We start from the raw sequence: 16224 nt of genomic DNA, 5'->3' as shown, positions 1-16224 counted from the left end.
ATATTATTTATCTCGGTCCATCTTCAACAACTGTCAAATACAAATCCACGTGAATTATTCTCCATAAGATTTATTTTATATGTATTTGACAGTTGCTGAAGATGGTCCCGAGATTAGGAGCGAAATAAACAATTTTTTGACAAAAAGAAAAAATAATTTGCTTATCGCGCTAGGCTCTTAATTAGCCCGCTAGCCTTTACTGGTGATTTTCTAGATTCAAATCCGCGGGAAAAAAAATCTAACGTTGCAGGTAGCTCGAGTTTGGACTCTGGCAGCGAATCGGGCACGGCTGGTGACACGTTCAAGCGGTCCCTCAGCGCGAGAGACCCGCGTCCAAGTTCCAGCATCGCCACCAACAAAGTCTTCCCTAAGCTTGGCAAGTTGGGAGGGACGATCGAGGAGGCCAGCGATAACGTTGAAAATTCGAAGGATGCTCAGCAGCAGCAGCAGACAACGCAACAGCAACAACAACCGCAGCAGACCCTCGCCGTGGATTCGAAGCAGCTGCAACTGCGACGTCTGGAAAGCTACGACGGTGGTCTGATCACGCATCAGCCTAGCCACGAGCGGGAGATTCTCGCGGCGGTGCTGGAAGTGAAGGTGGACCTGAAACTAGAGGTACAGAGAGTGAATCAACGCTTGGCCAAGATCGAGGACATGCTGCAGGCGCTGATGAACCGGTTACCCACCGCGGGAACCCCGTCATCCAGCGGTGCTTCTTCTCAACAACCTCAGAAGATCTCCGGGAACTTTGCCTTAGGCGGGAACGGTAGTGGTATCCAGAATCAGCAGCCGCCCGTCACTCCGAGCGCGGTGACGCTGGTTCAATCCGCGACCCAGACCCAGCCGTCGATCGCCACCACGTCGACGTCGACGACGCCGAGCGAGGGCTACCGGGAACAGTCGACGGCGACGGAGCGCCTGTCCAAGAGCGGCCAGGAGCATCACCATCATCATCACCATCACCATCAGTCGTCGTCGTCGTCGCGGGACGTCAACAAGGAGCTACTGGAGCGGCTGACGCAGGCCTCCACGTCGCGCGGCGATGACTCCAACGCCCTGGGGCCGCTGATCCTGCGCAAGCGACGCAGCAAGTCGCGAAACAAGGGTGCAGCGCCGCTTGCACCCCTGGCCACGCAGCCGATGAGCCCGACGGAGGTCTCGGAGACCACGCAGATGCTCGAGTGCACCGACGACCGGGACTCGACCGCGGCTGGACCGACTGACAGGAGCGCCGAGAGGTCCGAGCGTAAGAGACCGCCGCCCAAGCCGAGGGAGTATTTGTGAAAGTTCTTCTCGCGTCGCATCGTCCCTCTTTTACCTCTTTTTTTCGAAACAGTCCGCCGCGACGCGGTCATCGAAGGTTCATCGTTGCCCGATACGCTTGTGAATTTAGCATTTAATCGCGCGTTAAGCGATCATCTTATTCTAAAGCTATGTGCTACATCGAACAACAGCTGCTGCAGTTTCGTTACTCTTTCGTTCGCGTGTATACATGTGAGATGACATGTCACAACGGCGGATCATCGTTTTCGGCTTGGAAGATTCGGAAGCTGACGGTCACCTGACGTGTGTCTGGATCTCTGCGGGACCGAAATATCGTGAATAAATTGACTCCGTTTGCCTCTTTTTTTCGCCGAGGTGAGGCAGAATACAACGTGTCGATAATTACATTCATCAAGGTAACATCTGCTAATACACATATATATAGTTACATATTTGATGAGAGAAAAGAGCTCCGTATTTTCGCGCTAATCGCTTTTCCAGACGGACGGAGAGAAAGAGAATGAAAAATGGTTTCGTCTCGAGCGAAATAAAAAAGTGCGTAATTCTGCATTCTGCCAAAAGCGGTAATTAAACGATAAACAAATAAATGCAGCCTTAAATACGAAACTATTCGCTTACGACGGCTTTTTTGAGACACATCGAAACTCTCTTGAGGGAGAGTTATATATATATTCACTATGTATCACATACACACAACATACATATATACACATACACACACGTAGATAGACGTAGATTCACACGCATCGCGTAGCGAACTTCGCTGTAGCATCTCTCTCTCTCTCTCTCTCTCTCTCTCTCTCTCTCTCTCTCTCTCTCTCTCTCTCTTTCATGGCGATCACGCTAAATTTCTAAGCTTCTCCGACCACGATCGGTTCACCAAATCAGTGTCTCTCGACAGTGTTTTGTAATTATTGAGCCAATGAATCCGCGTGACGTAATGGTGGTGTCCAACCGGTCAACTAACTCTCTCAGCAGATGTCATCTCCGATCTTTTAGACTTTAGACAAGACATCGAAAACACTTATTACAGTAATAGTAAAATGAAGGCTAATAGTAAAATAATAAGATAAGAATTTTCAGTCGATTTCGACACGTGATTTGGATGCCACCATCAACTTTAAGGAAGTTATCTTGGTTGTGAGCTCTGCGATTTTTTTAAATATCAAATGTCTAATTGCGTTTGCTTTCTGTTTTCTTTGAGTGCGTTAAACGGGACTATTTCGCTGGAATGGATAATTAGAGCGAAACAGTCAAATCAAATAATCGTGTTGTCGTATTCGACAAACTAATCGATAGAATTGCAAATGTAATCGTCTCGTTCTATCCAAGATAGAACACGAGCGGAGGTATCGCAAATACCTGACTTAGGTCTCTCGATTGAAACCGAATCAGTTTGATTTCGCTTAAAGTTGGATAATTTTTATTCTTGCATTTTTTTATCGCAAGATTTTTAAGTATTATTTTCTACAACATATATTCCCGCGTATTGAAATCATAAATTGCGAAAAAATATTTCTAGTAACATTTATGCCTTCTAGTAATAATTTCTATTGCTTTGTTAATTATTATTTGTTTGTCGATTGAATATTTTCGCGTTCAATGTGACGAGCGAGATTACGAATAGCTATGAGAAAGGAATGATTTATGAAAATTCGCTCGTCAAATTGAAAACAGAAACGTTGAATATCGAGAAAAACAATATTTCTCATGTGCAAATAGTACTGTTACACAGAAATGGCGCTACGCAAATTCGTATGACAACACATACGAAGCCAAACAGCAATATTAGATGTATATATCTTGTAATATGACATGTATATATATTTGCATTTAATTATGGGCCATACAAACGTGATGAAACGCGCTGCTGCTGCTGTTACTGCAAACGAGAATGGCGTCTTTGCTAATAATAATTGAATGAGCCGACAATCACACAATGTCTTTTTAAGCTTATATATCAAACAAAGCTCCGAATTATCCGCAATTTGGAGCTTCGTTGCAAGAATTAGAAAAAATGATTATAATTTCATATCGATATAAGTGTGTGTCACACCAAGTGTCTTACTCTTTATCTTTAATCTTTAATTAATTTTTTGATTTAAATTTATATATATTTTTTTTGTATATACAGCGCGATATAAGAGAGAGAAAGTCAGTATTATTCTATTCTCAAATGACCATGCGAAGAGCAAAGGCGCGAATTCTCATCACAGAAAAAACATTTTATCAAATCGAAAGTATAGATGCAATGCAGAGATATACACATATGTATACATAAACACATACATATATACACACACACACACACACACATACACATATATATATATATATAATATATGCGTGTACATATATAAGTAAAATAAGGGACAAGGAAATAAATATAGATATATAATTTCATGTTACGAAAGATGAATTATCGAACAGTTACGAAGACTTTGTTAAATAGATTTTAGAGACAGAAACGATATAGCTGGCTCTATCGTAGTTTATATACTTATTACGCAGAGAGAAAAAAAAGAAGGTTTAACACTGTTGAAACTGTAGCGATTAAGTCTATCGCGCGTTGATCATGTTGAAAGAAAAAGGAAGGGGGCTGAGATTTTTTCACGCTCCCCCTAAAAATCATATCGCGCGGGTCGTATTATGCGCTATATAAGATGCTCGATTTTTCTGCAATTCAATTATATAAATCTCGTGAAAAATGTGAGAAAATGCAACACATTTGTACGGTCCACAGCATACGGGATCGTTCGCGTGCGTTTCCATGATCGGGGCATATTTAGAGAACGATCGAAGTCTTGCATAATCGAATATAACGCGATCGTCATATAGAATCGATCAAACTTAATATAATTTTAAAATATTTTTAATATTGAGAGAAATTTCATTCGATAAAATGTATTTATCAGAGTCGATTTCTATTTTGAAAGAGTAAAAAAAACTCACGATACTTAAATACTTATATATTTAATTTATATATGTAATATTTAATTAAATATTAAATATATGAAATATTTTAAATATATATTATTAAATATATAAATATATACAATATTTTTAATATTTATATATTATTAAATACATGAAATATTTTAAATATTTATATATTTAATTAAACACACATTACAATATAAATTAAATATATTATATATATAAATATATAAAATTAAATATTTAAATATTTAATTAAATTCTATCATAATAATGTTTAATTTTTTTTTCTTCGAAGAAGACCAAACTCTTGTCAATTACAGCTGCCTTTTATCTCCATCTGGAGAGATGCGTGAAATCTGCACGAAGCATGGAAACGTACACGATGCGAGCCCGAATGGCTTTTAATCCCGCACCTCATTGCTTAAAAAGAAGATACTGTTGTTCATTGATCGAAACGCCGATTCATTCGATATATTTCGCGACTTCTATCTCTTCACCGCGAGATATCCGGCGAGAATACGATTCAACGAACTGCAAGTAATAGATATTTCATATACTGGAACAACGATACAAGATTGAGAGAAGCGGGAGAAGAAAGAAGACGCGTATATATGTGAAACTCTCTTCGATTACACGCGAGTGAAAATTTGCTAATAATTAATCCGTGATATTGATATGCGTGGCAGAATTTAACGAAGCAATATTACCTTCGACAGGTCGGAGACAGATAATAATCCCTGTTAATCCTGAAGATCATCAGGCGCGAGTCTGTGATGCAAAATTTGGCAATTAAATAAAGATGATCGAAATATCGAAGGAATTAAAATATAATTAATATGTATAGTTGGCATAAAATGAACGACATTAAAGTTTTATGAAATCGCGTTAGTCATCGAAAGAGCTACTGAATGAACTTGAATGAAAACTGCGTTGTCGGCCTCCATTGCGCTAATTAAATTAATTTTGTTTTAATTAAGTCCTTAATAGGGGCAATATGTGATACCGCTGCTTTCCATAAATATACTAAGTACGTGAAATAAGCAATCTATATCTCAGATAAAGGTATGAAATCCGATGAAGGATTGCTCGTTAAATATTGCGCACAGTTTTGTAGAAAAAAAATGGCGAGAGGGAAGCGAGGAAAAAAAACAGGCGTATATACATATAACAATAAGCGAATATAGTTGTAAAAAGAAATATATAGTTCTCTCTGTTCGCGCGATCTGCCCTGACCAAATAATATATACATCTTAATTTTCACTTGCGTCGTCACTTGCGGCAATAATAATTTTCGCTCAATCTTTATTCTTCAAAACTTGATTTTACGCGGTAGAGAAAAATCATACAGAAAGATATAGCGAAAAGTATATATGTATAATATAAATAAGCGATATTTATAATATTTAAAAATGTTGAGAGAAAGAAAATTCTCTTTGCGAGAGTGTGATCTTATCTCGTGAGCCACATCGTGCAATTTTCACGGGGCAGATTGTCATCGGGAGAGGTAAAAAAAATCAAGGGAGAATACAAAACGCAATACGATATTACGATTTTTTATATCAGCTACTTTGCAATAATACACGAACAATCGCCATTCGAGTGACAGCGTCGAATGTATAAGACACGAGTCGTCGTCCTTGACCTTACGTGCTCGTTGAAACAAAGTTTCAAGTCAATTTTCGCGACTCAAGTTTACAAGTTACACGGCATGTAATTTATTTACAAGTCCGCATTCGAAAGTTGCCGCGAGAAAGTTCCGCGCTCTGCCTTTAATCGCATCAATCTTATCAAGAAAAACAGATTAATATATTGTTATTATTATTGTCATTATGTTAATGCGCTTTATATTTTAGATTAAGCGAAAGAATTCCAGTATCGCAGAATCAAATGTATCGATTTTGTTCATTTATCGCGACCTAGTGCGTTTATCAGATGTATCGTGTAAATTTATTTTAATTAAGATCATAGGGAAAAAATGTGGCGATTCAAATATCAGATTATATTTTCTTTTTTTTTAACATGCAATGGTAGAGATTAAAATAAGCTTTGAAACGGCATAATTATTTATGCATATTAGCATTTATATGTTGTATTATGTATACAGAAGAGAGCGATAACACGCCAGGTAGCATGTTACGATCACCACGTGCGATCTCTTCTGGGAGCCTTATAAATATGGAAAAATTCGATACGACGACGACGACAGAGTGTTCGCAAAACGACGATCGAAGAAGCCGTGATAGATACCGTACGAATTTCGTGAAAAGAAAAAGAAAATGATTGAAAGAGTCTATATATATATACATATAAATAGCTACATACACACACGTATGAACAGAAAAAATTATAAATATATAAATACATACGAGTATATACACATATATATACATATATATGCGTATATATATGTGTATATATATTGAGAGAAGGGGGAAAAGATTTTTGCTATAATACTTCGTCCATTTTTCTATATGGGCAGTTCGTTGCACTTGTAACACACAAATCCTTGGCCTTGTAAATTATTGTCCTCGATCATTTCTCCGACCGAAGAGAAGTATTAATTACCCCCTGGATGCCGCAGAAAGTACATCGAAGAAATCGAACGGACTCGAGCTTGATTTTCTCTCCTACAGATCTCTTTCTCTCTCTCTTTTTTCTTTCTCTCCCTCCGTGTTTCTTCTCGAGCAAAAAAAAATTAATTAGTCTAAATCTAATACGACTAAATCTATCCCTCGGCGGTTCGATTTCTACGATAGCGCGACACTCTTTCACACGACTCCTCTGTAAAGTTTCGCGGGACCCTCCCCCGATCGAGGGAGCGATTTTTAAGTATATAAGATCGGGGGTGGATTTAAGTAAGAAAATTCGCGAGAACACAATTTCTGCGCCGATAATTTTAAGTTGAAACGATCATTGACGATCGATGACGCTGATGTCAGATGATATACGTGTCTATCGGGTGTTTCGATGTCAATTCTTGGATGAAGGTCTTTGATGAGACTAGCACGATGACGAAAGACGAGATGATTTGATTGAATTTTTTGCGTTCTCTCGTAGAAATTGCATTGTTACTCGATCAGATTGAAATATAACATCAAAAAGAAAAAAAAACAGTCGATTTGTGCGCAGCAAACATTTAGTCTTCCTAATATTCCCAAATTCGCGCATTTGTCCGAAAAACAGCGACCGGAAATGACATGTGAGAGAAAGAGCGAGGAATAAAGCACAAAGGCACGAAAATTCGTCCAAAATTTATCTAGCATAAAATCATCGTCAATGATTGTTCGGAAAATATCCTTGAGAGATCAAGTTGTAGCATCGAACGAAGCCTGGCTAGAATACTCAATTGAAAAAGCTGCTTTCAGACTTATAATAAAAATACTAAAACTTATTCTCTCGCGTTGCATCATTTCGGAACACGTTCTTCTTAGAATAGGAATCTCAGATTTTTTTTTCTTTTATTTCTTTATCAATATATATTTTTATTATGTTATACGTTTCATCAATTTTATTAATTATATTATTATATATTAATTATATTATATTATATTAATTATATTATATATTATATAAGTTTATTAATTATAAAATCTATTAGATAGTAATAGATTATTTTAATTGGATAAAAAATCTTGTTTATTGTATTTGTTAGAAAAATCTCGCCTTAATCGAGAAATAATTCACCATTCGTCTTTAAACAGATAATCAGCATTTTATAATATCAATTCAGTCTCATGTGATGGAACGTTTGATTGTCCCGAAAAACCGATGACACTGTTTAAAGACGAATGTATATCACATTTAATGTTTCTCACTCTTTAAAATTGTTTTTCCAGCACGTGGATGTAAAAGGCGGGCTCCTCGATCTCATCAAGCGGCTTAAAGTCACCGTAGATTGTGTACTTCGCCCCATGGCTAAATGTCTCGGTCAGCATATCGCGGAAGACTGTTAATCTATGAGGATAATACGACAGCCTGAACTCGCTAATGTTCCCGGGATAATCTTTGTCCTCTTCGTCCAGAGCGATCATGTAATCCATAGTAATGATCCGTGGCTTTCCGGACACGTAAAGCACCGACGTCTTGATGTCCATCATATGCTCGCTCTGCGAGAACGAAAAATCCTCGATGGAAATTTATTTTTGCAAAATAACAGGCGACGATTATTTAATTGTTTCGATAAATTAGCTGAACGAGAGGGAACTAGCATTTATAAATTTATAAATTTGAATTAGACCGTCACATGCCTTTAATACGATATAAATCACGTATTCAGTGCACGCGGTAACGATAACGATAAATAATATATCAGAGAATTTTCTCTTTAGTGATACTTACATTGTAATATATGCACTTGGGAGGAGTTTGGCCGGTATTGATTATATAGTCATAATTCCTGTGATCGATAAGTAGTAAACCTCCCGGTCTTACGCAACGTTCAAAGTTCGCCAGGGCTTGCCTGGAATAATACAATATCCCAGATAACCACAGTAATTATGATGATATCACTTTGACTTTATTTGACAGTAATTATTATGATATCATTTTGAATATCATTTCGATATGATTTTGAAAAATGATGTATTTTGACGTTAAATTACGTAATTTTAACGTCAAAATGATATCATAATAATTACTGTGGCTATCTGGAATATATTTTATAAATAGGTGCAGATAAAATTATATAAGACACATTAGAATGTATCTGTAAATTAATTTTAATTATCTTGAAAATTAAGTCTCGCTGCGCCGATACTGAAGTATAGATAATTTAATCTTATATGATTATTTGCAGAATGACGAATTTTCCATACCTCTGTTCTCTCTGATCATCGAAAGTATCAGGCATGTGGGCAAAACTATTTCCCAAACATATAACGGCATCGAAACCTTCTCCAATAAGGTGACTAATATCCTTGGCTAGGGTTAGCCAATTCGCCTCTTCAATCACTGTTACAATTTAAAAAATTAAGAAATAACAATAATGATCGCAAGAACAGATTTTTCAACATATTTATAGAATCTTCTTTGTTTAAGTATCTCGTCAAAAAAATTCAAGTAAACTCTTTCGCTTTAAAATTTTTAATTCTTGTTTTTCTAGGATTTAATTTTGAATATGAAAAAATTTCTCATATATATATGTATATATACTTTGAAAATATATGTATATTAATATTTTAAGCATTACTATACACACAATGTTGTAAAAGGGTATTTGAAGTATTTTATTATTTGCTTCGATCTTGTCAGTGTTTATACATTATCATGTTTTTAGTTAACGAATGTGATTAGAATCACGAGGTCAAAAGCCAAGATATAGAAACTGGCAGTTGACCCTCTCTGATAACGCGAAAGCCCTTCCGGTATTTCTATATATTCACTGATAACGATAGAATAATTCGGTGATTATTTTCGTGCGATATTGTAATCGTGCTTAAACTGCTTTATCTGGCCACAATTTTTACATTTTGATTATTTTTTCTACGAGATTGTATACGAGACATTATAATATAATAACAATTGTTAACATGCGAGGTCGTAAATGAAGAAGCTTGTTACATTGAACTTACGATCTTGCGTTATCGCAGTATCGACTTAAATTTTCTTAGATACACATATATATTGTTTTCGTATTGTGTATTATTATTTTCAATCAGGGCAAACAGATATACAAGTTCCTGTGTCATTGAAGTTATTTCAAGTTTCTACGTCATTTGATTAATCTTTGTTTTTCAAAGTTACATGTTATTCTCCTGTTTATCGCAATCTTTTTTCTCTAGTTTAAAAAGAAAAATTCTCCATGTATTTGATTTCTTTTCTTTTCTAATGTAACTCTTTTTTTAGGCCTAATGGGAAATCCCGATCCTGTCAAATGTCTGATTTACAACTCACCCCAGTTGTCGAAGGCAGGCTCTTTTCTACGGTTCCACCTGGACTTCAACGCGTACTTCAGCATCTTGTCGGAGGCGTCAATGCTGACGACCTCGAAACCCTCCTCCAGCAGCATCACGGAATCGACCCCGGTGCCACAAGCGACATCCAGGACTCGACGGCATCTTTTTTGTCGAAGCAGACCCACCAGGAAGTCTCGGTAATTCTGCGTACGTTGCTTAATGTCGCCGATGAAGAACTCCCAGACTTTCGCAGCTCTGCCATCCGCGTATTGATCCTTGACACCCTCGGCTGGTGTACCGTGAGAACGAGTCCGAAATACGGTTGAATCCATAATTGTGCAAAATTTTATGATGAAACTGCAACAAATCACCCGCCTATCTTCATAAAAGTGAGCCAGTGAGAAATATGAGAGCTCGATATTTTTACAATATTCTTGAAACGTTATTAATATATTGTTGCAATCAAAATTTTGCAACGTTTTATATGTGTCTCCGTAACATTTCTGCAATTTGTGAAATTGCAAAAATTGCTGAAAGATTCTCTCTCAGTCTGTTATATAAATTGAGAGATATTAAAAAGCAATTTTTTTATTAATAATTATTCGAAATGTAATTAAATGTATTTAATTCTTATACGTATACAAGAATTAAATACATATACAAGGATTAAATTAATTTCGAAGAATTTATATATACAATATTGGATATATGAGCATATATATTTTTTTAAATATGCGATGCTTTATTTAAATAAGCATACGAGTTTATTTATGCCAACGCGATATCCGCATTATATATACAGTTATTTATAGAAAATATAGCAATTGCACTATAACAAAATAGATACGAAATATAAACAGAATTATATTTCATCAAAATATTATATAAATATAAAATATATTTATATTAGCATGACAGACATGTTCAAACATGTTATCATAAAATATAAATACATAATTATAGAACTTCCTAATGGTAACGTAATAATCTATTATCAGACATGTTTACTTTATGAAAATGGAAAAATTTTAATCTACTATTTTGTGTCATCAAACTGTTTTAAATTTCATTTAAAAGCAAAAAGATTTGTAGATCGAAATTTGGTTTAAAAACCAATATGACTCAGACTATTATATATAATTTTGTTAATTATTTATATCTCTCTTTTTAATAACTTGTATATATAAAATTTAAAAGATATCTAGGTGTACATACATAATGAAGCTAATGGCTCGATTAATTTCCGTATTAATCATTATCGATAAGTTTTTATCTACAAGATCGCGCAAATAGCTTTGTTCCACATAGATTATTATTATCTCGCGTAATACTCTCAATGTAAGCATTAAATATGCATCAGGTTTATAATGAATGCAAAAATGAGAGAATGAGAACTTCTCCCTTCACGTTATAGCGCCATTAACAAATTCTCTCAGGGAATAATCTCATCGTCTCTCCTAGCATTTTCTATTAATTCTCCAGTACGCATTTTAGAGCGTGGATATATAATGATCTGCATAACTCCAAAAAGCGCAAGCAACCACAAAAAATTAAAAATGTTAATGTCACGATTCCATATTTCATTGGAATTCGGAGAAATATTCATTGTGACAATCAATATATTATAATTCGATGAGCTCAAAAAAGTTTATTGTCAATTATTAGTTATGAAAAATTACACTGACAATACGAAACTTTTGAACTCATCGAATTATTTACATAGTTTTATTATAATCAATAATTATAATTATTATATTTTTATTCCACTAACTAGCTTGATTTTTGACGTATCTTATTAATCGCTCGAGTTGACAAGTGTGAAGTTGATGTGAAGTGCAAGTCACGAGAACATATGATTAAAATTAATTAAAAAAAGATTTTTAATTTTCTATTTTTTTTTTTACTTATCTCTTTGTTTTTCTTCTGAGATAGGTTATGAAAAGGCAAATTAAATCTTGATCCATTATTGCAAAGGTAAATTAAAAGTGTATTTCAAGATATCAAGTATGGTTTTTTTCTTGTATTTCTTAATATAAATTTGAAAAATTAATCTAAAAATTAAATTAGGACAATGAAAAAAAAAATAAATAAAAATTTATCTAAATCTAAATTAAAATCTTGCATTTTCACATTTTTTTCTTAAGCGAGTTGACTCGTTGTGGCATTGACCGCTTTTTGCTTCATTAAAGAGAGATATATCATATGCATATCATACCTTATATTTCACAATCGACGATAATGAATCCAAAATCGAATTTTTCTTTAAAGAATATATTGATGCGGAAACCGCGCTCATAGAATGATAACTGTCGCAATGATACAATGTTCGCTCGCATTTATATACCGTGTGGTAAATAAATATCATTGTGTGCGTATAGATATACATATGGCTCATGTCATTCAGTTACTTCTCAATATGATGTAATGTGATTTTCACATATAGCGACACATCGAGAGACGCGATTCAGTTTAGTAATGTTTTGATAACGCAGTGAGTGATCCAACTCATCGTGGAAATTGCGTGAAAGACTTCGCATCATCTCACGAAACGTCGATCGCGAACCAAGCGATCATTTATATATATAATATATATCGGAGATATTGGATAATTATCCGAATAATTAGCAGGTGTCTCCTCTTTTTTTCGATTATTCTCGATCATCTTTTTTTGAAATTTAATACATGTAATACACTGAATGTTATTTTTTCTTATATATTTTCCTCCTAACATATGTAATTTATATATTCTTCCTGATATTTAATAAATTTTCAAATATAATACGACGTGACAAATATTAATAATATTAATATAATATTTTAATATTACGATTGCAGATATTCATATTTTTTAAAATTACACTCAGTTATTACGTTACAGATACGATGTCATTATTATTATCCAGAAAAAGATATCTAATCTCGAATATATGACGCAATATACGATGACTTGCAAGGCAGTGACTTTAATTTAAAGTAAAGCTGCGAAAGAAATGATAAAATCGCGCGATCGATTTGTATACGCATTATTTGTACAATATGGTGTGTAGTGAAGCTTGAATAATTTTAAAACAGATGTTTTTGGTTCGTATTTGTATATATACATGTAAAATCAACGTTATATCCAGAAAAATATGTTACTCTATATTTAAAAAATTCTGATTTTATATATAATTTCAATAAAATTGTACAATTTTAATATGAAATCTGTCAACAACCTTATTTTGTCGCCGATACAATTTATATATTTTGCTTAAAATGTAAAAAGATATAATCTAAAATGTGCAAAATTAGATGTGTGTTCTAGCTATAAAATATGTTAAAAATATTCCATCACAAGAATAATAGATTCTTTATTAAAATCATACGTGTATCAGATTCTTTTTACATTTTTTACAATTATATTAATATACAATAATGCAATATGAATCGATTATTCTTAATTTATTATTTATTTACTTTAATTATATTTTAAGTACTACATATATTCTTTGCGCATAAGCATATAAAAAATGCATTAATTTTAATTATAGTAGTCGTTTTGCAAAAACGGAAGGAGTTATGTATAGAGAGACAGTTCAGCACAGTGCAAACACACAATATACATGTATACATATGATAAGCTTAAACTCAATTAAAAGTAGAAATAAAAATAATTCTCTATAAATAGGAGGAAGGGGCTATGTAATAATATCTTCGTTTAGCTATACATTTTTCTTATTTTAAAGAGCGTACAATACAATCAACTATAAATTGGCAGTTATGTAGTTAAAGATTCTTTTGCATTATATTCAACCGTGTAACTCTCGAAGAATTGCTTTTGTAAAGCTCTTACATCAAAGTATATATATAAGTTAAATGCAACAAAGTCAATGACAAACAATATTATTCTTTTCCTAATTTACAGTGCAAAATTAAGATTTATAATGAGGAGACATTCTTCATAGTTTTTGACAATAATCTTTGCAATCTTAGAATGCTCTCTTTTTTTTAATATACAGAAAATGATTTAAAATCTGTTTTGTCATTTATATTTTATATCTTATATATTATCTCTTTCTCTCTCTCTCTCTCTCTTTGTAACAGAAATAGAATATTAATGCTATATTCTCTCTTTTCTTATATCGAAATATATTCTTTGCGCCATCGAGTTTATCAACTTTATTTAAAAACGTACACAAGATTAGATGTAATTATGCTTGTGAAAAAAGAGTATACTGGCTCTTTATAAATCAAGAATTTTCATAAGTAAGTCATTAATTATTCCTAACGTTCTCAATTGTGTACAACAATCTGTTGAGTGCGCAATAGATCAGTTAAAACACTAACAAGGTTTTATTCATTTTCTGAAACTATGCAGTGATCAGATGAATGTTGAACTATATCACTTTGTCAGTTGCGACACATTTTTCCTGCGTTCTAAGCCCAATTTTCACTGTACAAAAGTTTCGTATTCTCATATATTCTTTAAATCGTCAGGCAGATCATTCTTGGGATGCTTATTCTCAAAGTGTTGTTTGTAAGTTTTAGGATCTGGCATTTGAGCCTGTAAATGAAACAATTCATATATAGAACACGCGTCAAATGCTACGTAAGAGCATCAAGATAAGTAGAGATCTATAAAGATACGCGTACCTTGCATACACTACACACGTGCACAAGCGCTTTCTGCGCAGCCTTCTTCTGATCATTGGCGCTGTGCCCTTGTTGCTTCTTCAATTTTGCACTCTTTTCCGCCGCCTTAGCTTGAGATTGTATTTTCTGCTGCCCACGAGCCATATTCTGGAAATGAAAAAGAAAGTACACTCATGTATACAAGCGAAGAAGACAATAAATAAATTGGCTTATAAAATTATGCTTTCACAGCCTTGCTTTCCTCCACGAATCCGCGAAGTTCATTGACCAGGAGGAACTAACTTTAGACTGTCAGCCAATAAAACATACATGTATCTTTTTTGGTACAACAAACCTAACATATATATCTTCAGCGATTATCGTCGACTGTCAACACGACGATCTCTCGGTCCCCTCTTATCTCCCGCGTCTATTTATTCTCAAAATAAAATACGGAAAATATCATATCTTGTATGTCGAAACGATCGAGAATATTCGAAGGAGATTCGCCGAATTATTCACGTGTCGCGACAAATCGCGCGCTCGCTCCAACACGTGAGGATATATAAGGTCATCGCGCTTTCAGTTAATGCAAAAAAAAAAAATAAAAAAAATAAAAAAAAAATAAAAGTGCGGAGTAAACTTTCTACTGAAGGAAAGTATGTACATTTTACGGGACGAGCGAGAAAGTACATGCAGAAGCCTGTCGGCGAAAAATTTCTCTTCCCTCTCTAGCCTCTCCGCCGAATATATGTCGTTTCCCGAGGTGCAGATAAGAGGTGTAACCTGGGTGCAGCCGACTCCGAGACTCTCTTACCTAAATTCGGCGAATAAAATCCTCGTGGTAAACCCTGGTGTTCGTTTCACCGCGACTCCTTTCCGCCTCCCGGACTCCGGCCGAGGTCTCACCTCTTCCACGACGACGGAAGTGTCGACGGAAGATGGTTCTCGTCGTCGTTTCCTCGTTTCTCGCCGAGAGAAATCTGTCTCCCCCCTCCCCCCGGTACCGACGAACAGCACTGCCAGACTGCCACTGACAGCAGGGTTGCTAACGTAAAACGGCACAAGATCGCGCAACCATAGAATATATAATATATAATATTAGAGCGCGTGTCGATCTTTGAATCGACTGTAACCTTCAAGTGGCGCTGCGTGACTGTGTCAGCGGTCACGTGGTCGCGTCGGAATTCGGTGCGCAGAGTGGGGGTGGGGGAGTGGGGGCTGGGTGAGTGGTGGGGGGATGCGCGCGCCGGCGCCCCCACCACGCAGCCCCCACTCCGCGGACATCGAATTCCGACGCGACCACGTGACCGCCTGACGCAGTCACGCAGCGCCACTTGAAGGTTGAAGTCGATTCAAAGTCGAACGCGCCGCGCACATCGACACGCGCTCTAATATTATATATATGTATTCTATGGTTGCGCGACCTGAAATTGACAACACTGGGCACAATAGAGGAATAAATATTAAATGTTAGGAATATAAATTATTT

General features: G+C 35.3%; 3 protein-coding genes across 9 annotated transcripts in view; 1 reads left to right on the top strand and 2 right to left on the bottom strand.

Annotated features, from left to right (window-relative positions):
* Eag (potassium voltage-gated channel protein ether a go-go) overlaps positions 1-7618 on the top strand; it is a 102797-nt gene extending 95179 nt beyond the window's left edge. For all 5 annotated transcript variants that reach the window (XM_083050056.1, XM_083050057.1, XM_083050060.1 and 2 more), the window contains one exon: positions 251-7618. In XM_083050056.1, coding sequence (XP_082906182.1) covers positions 251-1287 — 1037 coding nt within the window. In that variant the 3' untranslated portion in view covers positions 1288-7618. The remainder of the gene's footprint in view (positions 1-250) is intronic.
* Positions 7619-7756: 138 nt separating this feature from the next.
* Gnmt (Glycine N-methyltransferase) lies at positions 7757-12467 on the bottom strand. 2 transcript variants are annotated; one of them, XM_083050063.1, is made up of 5 exons: positions 12337-12454; positions 10120-10496; positions 9042-9177; positions 8566-8686; positions 7757-8333 (listed from the first exon to the last, which is right to left on the bottom strand). In XM_083050063.1, exons 2-5 carry the CDS (start codon positions 10451-10453, stop codon positions 8046-8048), a joined length of 879 nt encoding a protein of 292 aa, XP_082906189.1. In that variant the 5' UTR covers positions 10454-10496; positions 12337-12454; the 3' UTR covers positions 7757-8045. The 2 variants fall into 2 exon arrangements, with proteins under 2 accessions (XP_082906189.1, XP_082906188.1); XM_083050062.1 differs by having other exon boundaries at positions 7764-8333; positions 10120-10478; positions 12337-12467.
* Positions 12468-13481: 1014 nt separating this feature from the next.
* LOC145942896 (zinc finger protein 706) lies at positions 13482-15815 on the bottom strand. Of its 2 annotated transcripts, none has more exons than XM_083050065.1 (3): positions 15550-15815; positions 14754-14900; positions 13482-14664 (listed from the first exon to the last, which is right to left on the bottom strand). In XM_083050065.1, the coding sequence occupies exons 2-3, from the start codon at positions 14895-14897 to the stop codon at positions 14575-14577; spliced, it is 234 nt and encodes a 77-aa protein (XP_082906191.1). In that variant the 5' UTR covers positions 14898-14900; positions 15550-15815; the 3' UTR covers positions 13482-14574. The 2 variants fall into 2 exon arrangements, with proteins under 2 accessions (XP_082906191.1, XP_082906192.1); XM_083050066.1 differs by lacking the exon at positions 15550-15815 and adding an exon at positions 15088-15425.
* Between the last annotated feature and the right edge of the window lie 409 nt (positions 15816-16224).

The sequence above is a fragment of the Prenolepis imparis genome, unplaced genomic scaffold, assembly GCF_030444845.1.
Source record: "Prenolepis imparis isolate NDT839.2.m4 unplaced genomic scaffold, iyPreImpa1.0 SCAF_11, whole genome shotgun sequence".
NCBI lineage: Eukaryota > Metazoa > Arthropoda > Insecta > Hymenoptera > Formicidae > Prenolepis > Prenolepis imparis.
Note: the sequence above shows the minus strand (reverse complement) of the source record. Positions and strands in the feature narration are given on the sequence as shown.